The 12786-nt window shown below is 40.4% G+C and overlaps 1 protein-coding gene across 1 annotated transcript in view; it reads left to right on the forward strand.

The window, feature by feature from the left end:
* The window catches only part of LOC126253530 (condensin-2 complex subunit D3-like), a 161618-nt gene that overhangs the window by 62613 nt on the left and 86219 nt on the right, over positions 1–12786 (forward strand). The window contains exon 5 of the mRNA XM_049954913.1: positions 10186–10416. Within this exon, the coding sequence (XP_049810870.1) occupies positions 10186–10416 (231 nt within the window). The remainder of the gene's footprint in view (positions 1–10185; positions 10417–12786) is intronic.

Consider the following 12786-nt stretch of genomic DNA (forward strand, 5'->3'; position numbering starts at 1 on the left):
AAAGTTAATCTGAGTTTTGCATGAGTTACACTTTCTACATCCATGCTGATTTATGGACAAAAGCTAGTCTATCTCAAGAAAATTAATTAAAGTCGACTTAGAAAGTGTTCTAGAATACTAAAACATACGGATATTAGGGATGTAGGTCTGTAATTTTGCACAGCTATTCCTGTACCCTTTTTATATACAAGAGTCTCTGGCTCTTTTTTCCTAAGTCACTTTCGATATCCCACTGAATGAGATATTTGTGATAAATAAGAACTAAGTAAGGGGTCAGTTCTGTAGAGTACTCTCTGTAAAACTAAATTGGGGTTGCTTGCAGACCTGGCAACTTACTTACTTTCAACTCTTTCAGTTGCTTCTCAATGCCAGGGATGCCTGTTTTTATGTCCTCCACACCAGATTGTGTGCAACCCTAAGATCATGCTGCATTAATGATTTTGTAAATGCAAAATTTAAGACTTCACCTTTCATTTTGCTGTCTTCCATTGGAATGTAATCTCCAAGTACTGTTTTTACATCCATTGTTACTTCCATGACAGTAATTTTTATATTAAGTATATTCATATGGTTGCCTTTCTTGGAGTTTCTTGATGTAATGGACCTACTATGCAGTACCACTGTTCTGTGTCACTTGATATCTTCTTCATCTGCAGAGGGTCAAGGCCTGTGAGAGAGCTCCAATCTATGCAACCTGTGAAATTACTTAACCAATTTTTAAACAAATCTTCCTTATTTTGTTGCTTGTTTATAACAATTACAACTTTAGGTGAATAGATATCTTATCAAACAATGAAATCTCCGGGCTTGAAAATCAGTAATTTAAGGAAAAGATAGATTGCCACTGACTGTAAAAATGACACATTAAGTTGCAGACAAGCATGACTAGAAGACACTCGTACATTAGCTTTTGGCCACAGCCTTTGTTAGAAAAAGAAATGCACACGCACATTCATTAACACAAGCAATCATACCTCATGCACACATGACCGCCATCTCCGGTGGCTTGGACTGGAATGCAGCTGTCACATAGAATGGAATCAGCAATCTGGAGGGCACGGGGAAGGGGAAGGTATTGCAGTGTATGGGTAGGCGGTGGGGGAGGGGGGGGGGACTAGATGTGGAGGGACTAGATGGCCAACTGCCAACAGGCACAGTGTCGGGAGGCTGTGGGGTGGGGGGCAACAGATAGTGAAATAGGACAGTAGTGGGGAAATATGGACAGGTGCATTGGCAATGGGCAGCACACAAAGAGGGTGGAAGGTGATAGAATGAAGGGGCTGGAAACTGTTGGGTGTAAGGTGTGGGGATGGTCTGTTACTATAGGTTAAGGACAGGATAATTTTGGGAGTGGACAATGTGTCATAAAGATAACTCCCATGTGCGCAGTTCAGAAAAGCTGATGGTTGAGAGGAGGATCCATATGGCTCGGGTAGTGAAGCAGCCATTATAGTCGAACACGTTATATTCAGCTGCATGTTGTGCTACAGTGTGGCCTACTTTTGCTCTCGGCCACAGTTTGGCAATGGCACTTGTCCTGGTGGACAGCTGGTTTGTAGTCATGCCAATATAAAAAGCTGTGCAATGATTGCAACAGAGCTGGCATATGACATGACTACTTTCACAGATGGCTTGGCCTCTGATGTGTTTTACAATGTCTATACTATATGTGATGTAATTACATAGGATTCATTACCTCACTTTACAATATAATGAAAGTATTAAAATGTGATGGAAACAATTGTGTTCAGCTACTCTGAGTTTTTGGCCATGAAAGTTGACTAGGGTTTAAACAATGATTGAAAATACACTTATCAGCCAGAGCATTATGACCATCTACCAAATAGCCAGTACGTCCACCTTTGGCACAGATAACATTGGTGCTGCATCGTGGCACGGCAGCAATGAGGCCTTGGTAGTCGCTGGAGGGAGTTGGCACCACATCTGCACACATAAGTCACGTAGTTCCTGTAAATTCTGGGAACGGGAGCAATGAACTCTGTTGCCACACACAATCACATCCCAAACATGTTCGATCAGGTACTGGCCTGACGAGTTGGGGGGGCCAGTACATCAGTTAGAACTTGCTACTGTGTCCCTCAAACCGTTCCATCACATTCCTGGCCTTGTGACATGGTGCATTATCTTGCTGAAAAATGTCAGTGCCGTCAGGGAACATGATCATCAGGAACGGATGTATGTGGTCTGCAACCATTGTACAATAATCCTTGGCCATCATGGTGCCTTGCACAAGCTCCATGGACCCATGGATACCCTCATGAATGTTCCCCAGAGCATAATGGGCCCACCCCCAGCTTGTCTCCGTGCGGCAGTACAGTTATCAAGAAGCTGTTGCCCTGGAAGATGACGGATTCGCGCCCTCCCATCAGCATGATAAGAAGGTATTGGGATTCATCAGACCATATAACTCTCTGCCACTGCACCAATGTCTGGTGCTGATGGTCACTTCCCCATTTCATTTGTAGTTGCTGATGGTGTCATATTAACATAAGCTCATGTGCTGGTCGTCGGATGCGAAGGCACATCGTTAGGAGTGTTTGGTGCAATGTGTGTTCACATATACTTGTACTCTGCCCAGCATTACATTCTGATGTCAATTCCATCACAGTCTGTCGCATGTCCTGTTTTACCAGTCAGTCCAGTGTACGCCATTCAATATCTGTAATGAGAGGTGGCCACCCAACCCCTTTGGCTTCTGGACATGGTTTCATCATGGTTTCGCCACATGCTGAAGATGCTCACCACAGCAACCCTCGAACATCCAACAAGACGTGCAGTTTCTGAAATGCTCTTCCCTAGCCTTTGGGCCATCACAATCTGCCCGTGGTCAGACTCAGATAAATTGAGAGGCTTCCGCATTCTACACACAGACAACATGCTCACTGATATTACATGAACTGTGCGTTTGTCTGACTAGAGGCCATTCCTCGCCAGGCCACAGTGCTATCTCCTGGATGAATTTATATCGGTAGTAGGTCAGTGGTCATAATGTTCTGGCTGAACAGTGTACATACTGTGTATTGTAAAAAATATTAAATACAGTTAAATTTCCTCACTTTGGAGTGCCTCTCCAAATGAAGATTAAGTGCTGGTAAGAAACTGACTTGCTATTTCAATTGATAATGTAGCTATTTTGCACATGTGGAGCTAATGTTGCGCAGGTAAAACAAAAGTCGTAAATATTCACCTGCTTATGATATGCTAAAATTATTCCTGTGTAACATATACAATTATATTTGTGTGTTGTGATTTTTGGCCATGAAAGTTGCCTAAGGCTGTGAAAGGATTGAAAATACATACTGTTTGACATGTTTCTTCATATGCTGCAGTATATTTTCTGTGAAACAAGTAAATATGAAGCTTACATAGCGTCAGTCAATAAAAAATTATACAGATTCTGTGTTGTCAAATGATTCAACTTAAAGAAAGATTTTGTATTTGAGAACATTGATTTCTGGTCTTGAAGTTTTCCTCAGAACAATTAATTTTATTTATGAGCTTGAATCGTATTCAGATGTATGAAAACTGTGTTCCATCAAGCTGTTCCTTTCCATTGTGAATTGTTTGTGAGTGAATAATTCCGCTGACATGCGTCATGAGCACAGACAATCTGGTGAGAATGGATGTAAGAATTGTACAGCATTTAGCTTGCAAGCTAGCTCAAAGCATTCATTGCAGCAACAGGAGGCCAATGCAGGTAATTCAGCAGGCAGGAAGCCGGCTCAGGCCATAATGACACAGCACTCGGCACAGCCTGTGGTAAGCATGTCTGTAGCAGCAAAAGGATTAATTTTGTGCATTCATGCAATTTAATCTCTTTTAACCTGCAGTTCATAATTAATAAAGAATGGTCAGATTCCACATTTACCCCTGAAAATTTGTTATGTTGTCTACAGGTCTCCTCCATGTATGCAACCTTCCTCCTGGATTATTAAACCAACTGCACTTAGCTATGATTAAATAGTGCTCTGTGGAAAATTCTACCAGTCAGTGTCCCCTTTTGTTACTTTTCCCAGTCCATGTTTTCCTACTATATTTTTATCTCTTATTTTTTCTACTATCAAAGTCCAGTCCCCTGTCACAATTAAATTTTCACATCCCTTGATTATTTTAACCATCTTACACACTTTCAACCTCTTTATCATTTATGGAGGTAGTGTTATACGAATATGTTGGATGTTGGCAGTGTCTCTGCCTTAGCCGCAACAGTGTGTGCTCAATGTTTTTCGTAGTAGCTCACCTGTGTGCTACTTTCTTATTCATTATTAGATCTACCCCTGCATTACCCATATTTGATTTTGTGTTGCTAAACCTTCACTCATCTGACCAGAAGTCCTGTTCTTCCGGCTGTGGCACTTCAGTAATTTCCACTATATCTAACTTCAGCCTATCAATTTTTCTCTTTAAACTCTCTAACTTTCCTGTCCGATTAAGGTATCTCGTGCTCATTTTAGCACACAAACCACCACTCCATGGCATGGTCCATGGTCCTGGTTCATGGGGAGATCTTGCTTAAACTGCTCAGAAAAACATTATACATCCCTAGTATATCTGCAAACATGTGTGGACGTGATTCTAGAAGAACAGAGAAAAATAATAGGCCTCATGGGAAAAAAAAACTTAGAAATAAAAATGCAAAAATAACCAAATTGAAGGCAATATATTTCAAAGTGCACATCTATGAATTAAAAATTTATTTGCTGTTGGCTAACGATCAGTTTTGTATTGCTCCACCTCATGTATCAAGATTGTTGGGTCCTGCTTGTAATGCTGCCCGTAAGGTGGTCAACAGTTTGCTGCCTGAGCTTGTCTCACTGAAGGTGGTCCTCTCAAAGTCATCTGATGTTTGAGGAAGGTTCTTGTGATGACACTCTGTGAGATTCAGCAGGTCTCAAGAATGCTCTTTTGGTTCATGAATAGCAGAGACTACAGACCTTTGCCTGAGGTTGATTCCTGCCTCCTGGAGGAAGGTGTTCATGAAGTGGGCATGGTGTCTTTGTGCAATATCATCTTGAAAGATGAACTAATTGTCAGTAGCTTGACTGTGGGGTTAGCCAGTAGTTTGGGAGATACTGTTTTGATGCTGCACAGCCCAGAGCGTTGGAATTATTGTTGCTAGCAATGAGAAATATTTGACATCCATACATCATATCAGGCCTAAAGATGGCTGACATACCTCCTTGCAGAACATTTTGTGGGACTGCGTGCCTGAGATGTGCATTGGTACCTGAGCACATTCATGCACTTCTGCAATGAACACCAATTGTTTGACAATTCTGCAGTCATCGATGAAGAAAACCCTACCTGTTGATTGAGTTTGTATTCCAGGTGTTCCCTTGGCTCTCTTTTTTGTGTGCCACGGTGCTGAGGGTTCTGTATTTTTATTTGTAATAGATATCTAGAGGCAAAATTGATTGTCTGGAGACAGTTGCATACTGTCTGGCTCAATACAGCCCTCCCAGTTTCCTCAAGAAATTTAGCACACAGTTTTGTTGCATTCTCCTCAGAATACTTATAAGCCAAAATCTGTAGGTAACAGTCATCAGCTGATGTTATTGACAGTAGGTGACGACTACGAGCAGATCTTCAATGTTTTGTATCCTACAATAGCAGCTGAATGTTTGAATGATGTTTCTGTGGTGTACACCAATTTAATGGGCAACTTCCTGTACTGGCAATACTTCCTGCTGCAAAGTGACAGTGACAGTTTGAAATGTGTCTTAATGTTAGGTCAACAGACTGAACAATTTATGCAAGCCACAGGATCCCATTCACAATAGGAGAGACACAGCACTCTTAAGTCAGAGACATTCTTTCATCAGAATCTTGGAACTTGGGGAAACAAAACAGTCATATGTGACAAAAGCAGTGTCACAGAGAAGGTTTTCAAAGCGGTGAAGGATATTGGCGCAATTCATCAAAATTTTTGCATGATGTGGCTAGAGCACAGTCACAGTGTAAGAACCAATTGTCAAATTTCAGTCTCAAATGTATGGTTTTAAGTGACTTTTTTGGCTTATTGCAGGAAATTACTCTATACACCACTTCCAAGTGGCAATTTTATCATACGCTTCAACATTCTCCTTAAAGGATTTGTGAATTGTGGTGTGTTAGTCTCATAACATACATAATCTATATAATTTTATTGAGGTACATGAGACATGAAAAAATTGTGGATTCTGGACTTTCCATTGTTTTATATATAATAAAAAAACTAAGTTAGCCCTTGGTCAAATTATCATTTCATCCTCTCTGAATTCTCCCACCAAATAGTAGCATTTCTCCCACAGAATCTGCTGTTGGCTTATTTTTAGAATATCTAGCTTAATATTAAATATGTTCTTGCCGCTTAATTTATTATATATTGTCATCCTCATACAGGGCGTTTCAAAAAGAAAGAGCAGATTTCAAACATTTATTTCTCAAAAACTACAAATGATAGAAACACAATTCAAACGTTTCTTGTCAGAGAAAGGTTCAAAGTTTTTCAATGGTCCGCGCAGAAGTTCCATGCAAATCCGCAGTGGCGCTGGCGTTTGTTTGTAGGAAAATGGCGACGACACCACAGGAACGATCATTTTGTGTGCTGCAATTTGCAAAGTTAGAGTCCATTGTTGGTGTGCAACGTGCATTCCGCCGTCAATTCAACAAACAGCCGCCTCGTCATAAGCAAATTTATGAGTGGCATCACAGATTCGTAGAAGATGGTTGCATCTGCAAGCGAAAAAGCACGGGTCGTCCACGCACATCGGATGAAAATGTCGAGCGTGTCCGTGCAGCTTACGAAAGGAGCCCTAGAAAATCCACGGCACGGGCAAGTCACGAACTAAACATGTCTAAAACAACGGTATGGCGCGTTCTGAGTAACCGTCTGCACATGAAGCCGTACAAACTGCAGTTATTGCAAGCATTGCGTCCTGACGACCACAACAAAAGGTTCGAATTTTCAACTGCAATTCTACAGGACATGGAAGAGGACAATTTTGCCGAACGATTAATTTTTTCAGATGAATCAACGTTTCACATTTCTGGTAAAGTTAATCGGCATAACGTACGAATTTGGGCGAGTGAAACTCCGAGGGACGTTATTCAACATGAAAGAGACTCACCAAAGGTTAACGTCTTTTGTGCAATTTCGGTAAACAAAGTTTATGGACCTTTCTTTTTCATGGAGAAAACTATCACAGGAACCATTTACCTGGACATGTTAGAAAACTGGCTATTTCCTCAACTTCAGGAAGATTCAAATCACTTCATCTTCATGCAAGATGGCGCCCCACCACACTTCTCTGAACCTGTACGACGGTACCTAAATAACACCATTCCAGGACGGTGGATTGGAAGAGCAGGAGCACAAGATCAATGTCATCGTCTGTGGCCTCCCAGGTCACCAGACCTTACTCCCTGCGATTTTTATTTGTGGGGGTACATAAAGGACTGTGTTTATGTCCCACCTATGCCCGCTACTCTTCAAGAGGTACGACATCGAATTGTTGCGGCCGTGAATTCGGTAACTAAAGACCAGTTGCGTCGTGTGTGGCAAGAAATGAGATACCGGTTTGATATTTGTCGTGTAACAAATGGTGCTCATATTGAGGTACAGTTTTGATATTTGTTGTGTAACATTTGGTACTCATATTGAGTGAAGGACCGTTGGAATTGTGTTTCTATCATTTGTAGTTTTTGAGAAATAAATGTTTGAAATCTGCTCTTTCTTTTTGAAACGCCCTGTATACTGTGGAGTCCATGCATATAATTTCAATTTCTGTGTGGGTAGCATAAAATTCTTTTTATTCCTCGTGTTGTATGTGTGTGTGGATTAAAATGATTCTCCTCAAATAATTTTTGTCTGCTGTGAAGGAAGATTATTTCATAAATGTATATGGAGAGAATAATTAGAATTTGTATTTCCCAAAGTAATGGGTGAGAAGACTCCTCTTGTGCAGTACACATTTATGTGATAATTTTCTTCTGTAGTTTCAGTATTCGAGACATACCATGTGAACTTCCCCAGAAAATTCTGCCATACCTAATGACAGATTCAAAATAACTATGGTATGGTACTTGTCATGTACTCGTGGCAGTATAATTTTCTAGTATATGCATTGCAAATCCAACATTGCTTAATTTATTTGACAGAAAGTCAATATGTGTAATCCAGCTTAAGTTCTTGTCCATATTTAGTACAAGGCATTTGACTGTGTCAGCTTCTTCCATAAACTGTAAGTTCCACACATTTTGAAAGTTTGGTTTTGAAATATATCATACAGGTTTGTACAGTGTTCAGTTTTCACCCATTTAAATGAAACTAGTTTTCTAGCATGTTCACGATAGAGCTTGGAATTTGTTCCGCATCATCATCTTGAGTTAGAATTGAAGTATCATCTGCAAACAGAACTGATGGGAAATTTATATTTACAGGAATAGGAATATGACCGGCTCTAAAGTGGAGCCTTGTGATACTGTACTCCATTTAGAATAATAATTCACTGCATTTGAATTGATATTACCCTTCATTTTCTATTCTGCAGATGTGATGTAAGCCATTTCAGAGCATTGCTCGTAAATCCATATTTATCGAATTTGTCTAATTTATAAATAAGCTAGGCATGATTTATGGAGTCAAAGGATTTTGTAAGATCTTAGAAGATACCTGAAACTTTACTCCTCTGATCCATTGCTTTGCATATTCACTGTATCCAGAGTGTTTTTTTCCCATGTTGGAATCCAGATTTGTTACATTTAATAGTATTATTTTTTGCAATAAAATTTTGAATCTGGTTTGCAGTTACTTGCTCGAACACTTTTGACAGGATTGGAAGAATAGAAACAGGCTGATAGTTTCACGTCTTCTCTTGACCCATTCACATCAGGAGAGCATCTCTGTCCAAAAGATTGGTAGATTTTTTGAGCTTATGGAGTTGTCTTATATGATACACCACTTCAGTCACTTCACTGGGTATCACATTCCAGCCAGCAAAGATTTTATTTCTTAATGTTAATCTTTTATTGAGATTTTTTTTAAATCTGTGAGATACTCAGCTTCTTGGTGGAGTCCAAAAGGATGTACTTCAATGTGATACTGCTGTACATCAACATCTGACATTGTCACAGTATGAAGAAAGTTTCATCTACCTCAAAGAGTATGATGTCCACAATAAGGAAAACTTCCTCGCTTAAAAGTGGTCTTCAGAATGGTGGGAATTGCAAATGAATGGATATGTCTATATGATAGGCACTGGTTATTTTCTGTACTGTGACACCATTGCGTTTGGAGATAGTTCTAGAAAATTTGCCTCAAGGGGCTGCATCCTTGAGGCTGAATCATCTAGGTACGGAAAGTGTTGTGTATGGATATTTCAAGCATTGGTGATAGTTCCTTGAAGCATTGATCTACTGTCAGCATTTGAGAAAAATTGTGGCAGATAACGCAACTATGTTTTGATGTTAATTGACAAATAGTTATGTGTAATCTGAAACGAACAACTTGAGCACTTGCCTACAGTGAGTCAATGAACAAATGTAAAAACTAAACAAAGCAGTCTATGAAGTGTCCTAGAGTCTCACATTAAGAAAAGTTTATAACACTGTGTGCCATAAGTTCTGTGCTATACTAAATGCTTACTTACCATTTTCCATACATACAAGTATGACATCAAACAATGATATAAGAAGTAGCAATACACATTTTACATCATGTTCTGGTCATTTTGTAGTGTATTTTTGTGCAGTTCTGGAATACATTACAAACAAAAGAATGTTTTAACTAGTGTAATATGTGGCAGTGACACAACCGAAGTTTGAGGACGACGGTTCAATCCTGCGTCCGGCCATCCTGATTTAGATTTTTCCTGATTTCCGTAAATCGCTCGAGGCAAATGCTGGGATGGTTCCTTTGGAAGGGCACGGCCGACTTCCTTCCCCGTCCTTCCCTAATCCAATGAGACCGAAGACCTTGCTGTTTGGTCTCTTCCCCCCCCCCCCCCCCCCCCCCCCCTCCAACTGAAGTTTTTCTTATGGTCTCCAGTTCTTAATTTTCTTAGAACATCTTTTGGTTCTGACACTCACTATTGTAATTATGTAGGAAACAATTTTTTATTTCATAAAATTTATTTTAATCTGACGTACATTTGTTGAACACCCCCTCCCCCTTTTTATTTTCAGGAGAAGGAATATGAATTGTTGTCAGCATTGGAGGTACTGTTTTTCAATTGGAAAGCAATTAAATCGGAAGACCAACAGCGTCTGGGAGCAGAACTTTTGAGAGCTGTATATTGTATGGAGCTACCTATATCTCTTATAAGTCCAGCACTTGATGTGCTTGCTACAATTGCAAGAGACCATGCCAAGTCACCTGAAGAGGCTGACACCACTTGGGCTGCACAATTCATTGAGGTTGGCCACTTTCAGAAATGATATTTTTTTAAATATTTGTCTTTTTGGTGATGCTTGTGTGAACAATACCTGTAATTTTTTAAGTTTCTCTTTTTCTTTCATATGCTCTTGCATTTCAGTTTAAGACTTGTGTGTATTTTTCTAATATTTGGATTGAATACTCTCACAGACATTATCTTTCTCTTTCTCTCTCTCTCTCGTGATATACACCTGTAACTTTCCTTTTGTATCACAATAGGTATCACTTCAAGGCTTCCTTTCCTTTCTCCTGTTTTCCCTACAACTTCTGAGGTAGCACTTGTTAGTTTCCAACCTATGGCTTCTGTGGCATAGTTCTCTATTTGTATGGTTTGTTTTTTGGAATTATAAGATAATGTAATGGCAGTTGTCATACCAGTTGTATACTGATGCATTATAAATATCCACGTGGGAAAAAAAAGATTCCTGTTTGTTGACTGAACATGATGTAACCTATATACATTTCACGTTCTCAGTGTTAAGAATTTTAACCCAAAACAGGAAATTTTATAGGTTTTTCAAGAGACAGTATAATAAATTGGGTGTCAATTTCCGATACTTGTACTTTGCATCATCTCCTCCCACTATGACTCTCTGCGTGTCAGCTGTATCAGGCAATATGCATGGTTGGTGGGTGTTGTAAGACCATAGTATTCATTTGCAAGAGCTGTTATTTGTCTAACACTGTTAGCTCATACAACATTATTCTGCTTCTTACAGTATCTCAAAAAATTTCTACATGTGATATAGGATTGCTCTTCTTGTTCATGTGATTTTACTTGTGCTTCCTTTATCACGTTGAATGACTAGTAGAATGGCAAAATGGCTGTCACAACACATGCACGAATATGAAAATCAAAGCTAAATTTTTAGTGTATGCCCCCCCCCCCCCCCACCCCGCCCCCCCTCGGGTGCTTGTTCCAGTTTGCAGTCCTTCTTTCTTAAGCACTTTTTGTGTGGGCGGATTGAATTAAGTGCCCAAAACCAGTTCATTTTGAGGGTGGGGGCTGGTGCACTGCTGTCATTTTAGCCCCTTGTCAACATAGGGAACATGCTATTGGTGCCAGAACTGAAAACTCCCTGTAGATGCCAAGGAGAATATTTTTGTCAAATCTTTGGCAAAGGGACTCCAGACAGTGGTAACAATGCTAAGTAGCAGTTCTTATGATGGGGTGGCTCCCGCAGTTTAGCCACAGTGAAGAGAATCAAGCTTTCAAATGCAGCACTCCAGCAATCTCCCAGAGAGAATGTATATCATTTTGAAGTAGAAAGGTAAGGCCCTCAGGGCTTCCCCTACCTTGGCCATGCTAGGGGGGGGAGGGAGGGAGGGAGGGTGGGTGGGTGGGTGGGTGGGTGGGTGGGTGGGTGGGAGGGAGGGAGGGAGGGAGGGAGGGAGGGAGGAAGGGGAGGATTGCGAAGAAGGTTCAAAAGAAATGATGAGATGGCTTTCCCACAGTACCTAGTCTGTACTCAAGCTGCTGGTGAGACCGGTTTGACCACTGTTTTATTTTTGAAATAGCACATTGAGGAGACTCGTGCTTTTATTTTGGCTTTCGAATGGGGTGTATTATCTGAAAATTTAAAGTAACAGTAACTGCTGCGTTATGGAACTGTAAGTTCCATCCAGCATGCAGTGTTAAAATTTTTTTGCCATTTTATGTCATTGCCCTTTGTAAATGACCCCCATCTGTGTAGACTGTGGATGGCTAATGCACAAGACAACTCCATATCACCAGTCACCTATGTGTATCGGGTGTAAAGAGCAACATTTTCCTCAGTCTTTGAATTGCTCCATTTTGAAGAGGGAAAGAAAGGTACAGGAATACAAAACCTTTGGGAGTATGTCAAATTTAGGAGAAAAGGAATGTGTACAACCTGTTCAAATTACAACAATTTTCACAAACATTGTGACTAAGCCTGCATTTATGGCAAGGATGAAGACACCCACATTCCCCTCAATGTCAGGCTTTGTTGTCCATCTGAATACACCTGTTTGCGAGGAGGCCCAGAGGTCCCCTCCACCCCCAATCCTACTGTGTTCCCATTACACCAAAGAGGACCACAGTTCCCCACTCCCAGCTGAAAAAAATCATACTCAATCTCCTGCCCTCATCCCCTTCTGTAATGGAAGGTTACCTTTCTCTGTACTGACATTGTAGATTAATAGTGCCTCACCAGTGACTGATGGAGGCATAAGGTATGGGTCACTGAACAGTTCACTCATTTTCCGTTTGAGACACATAACTCACCAACCCCACAATTAGAAATAAAAATCCATAAGGGAAGAATAAAGATAAAAAGAAGAAGGAAGATGTGGCTGGCACATTTTTCTCACACTACTGGTGTTGAAAT

Source organism: Schistocerca nitens, chromosome 4, assembly GCF_023898315.1.
Source record: "Schistocerca nitens isolate TAMUIC-IGC-003100 chromosome 4, iqSchNite1.1, whole genome shotgun sequence".
Taxonomy (NCBI): Eukaryota; Metazoa; Arthropoda; class Insecta; order Orthoptera; family Acrididae; genus Schistocerca; species Schistocerca nitens.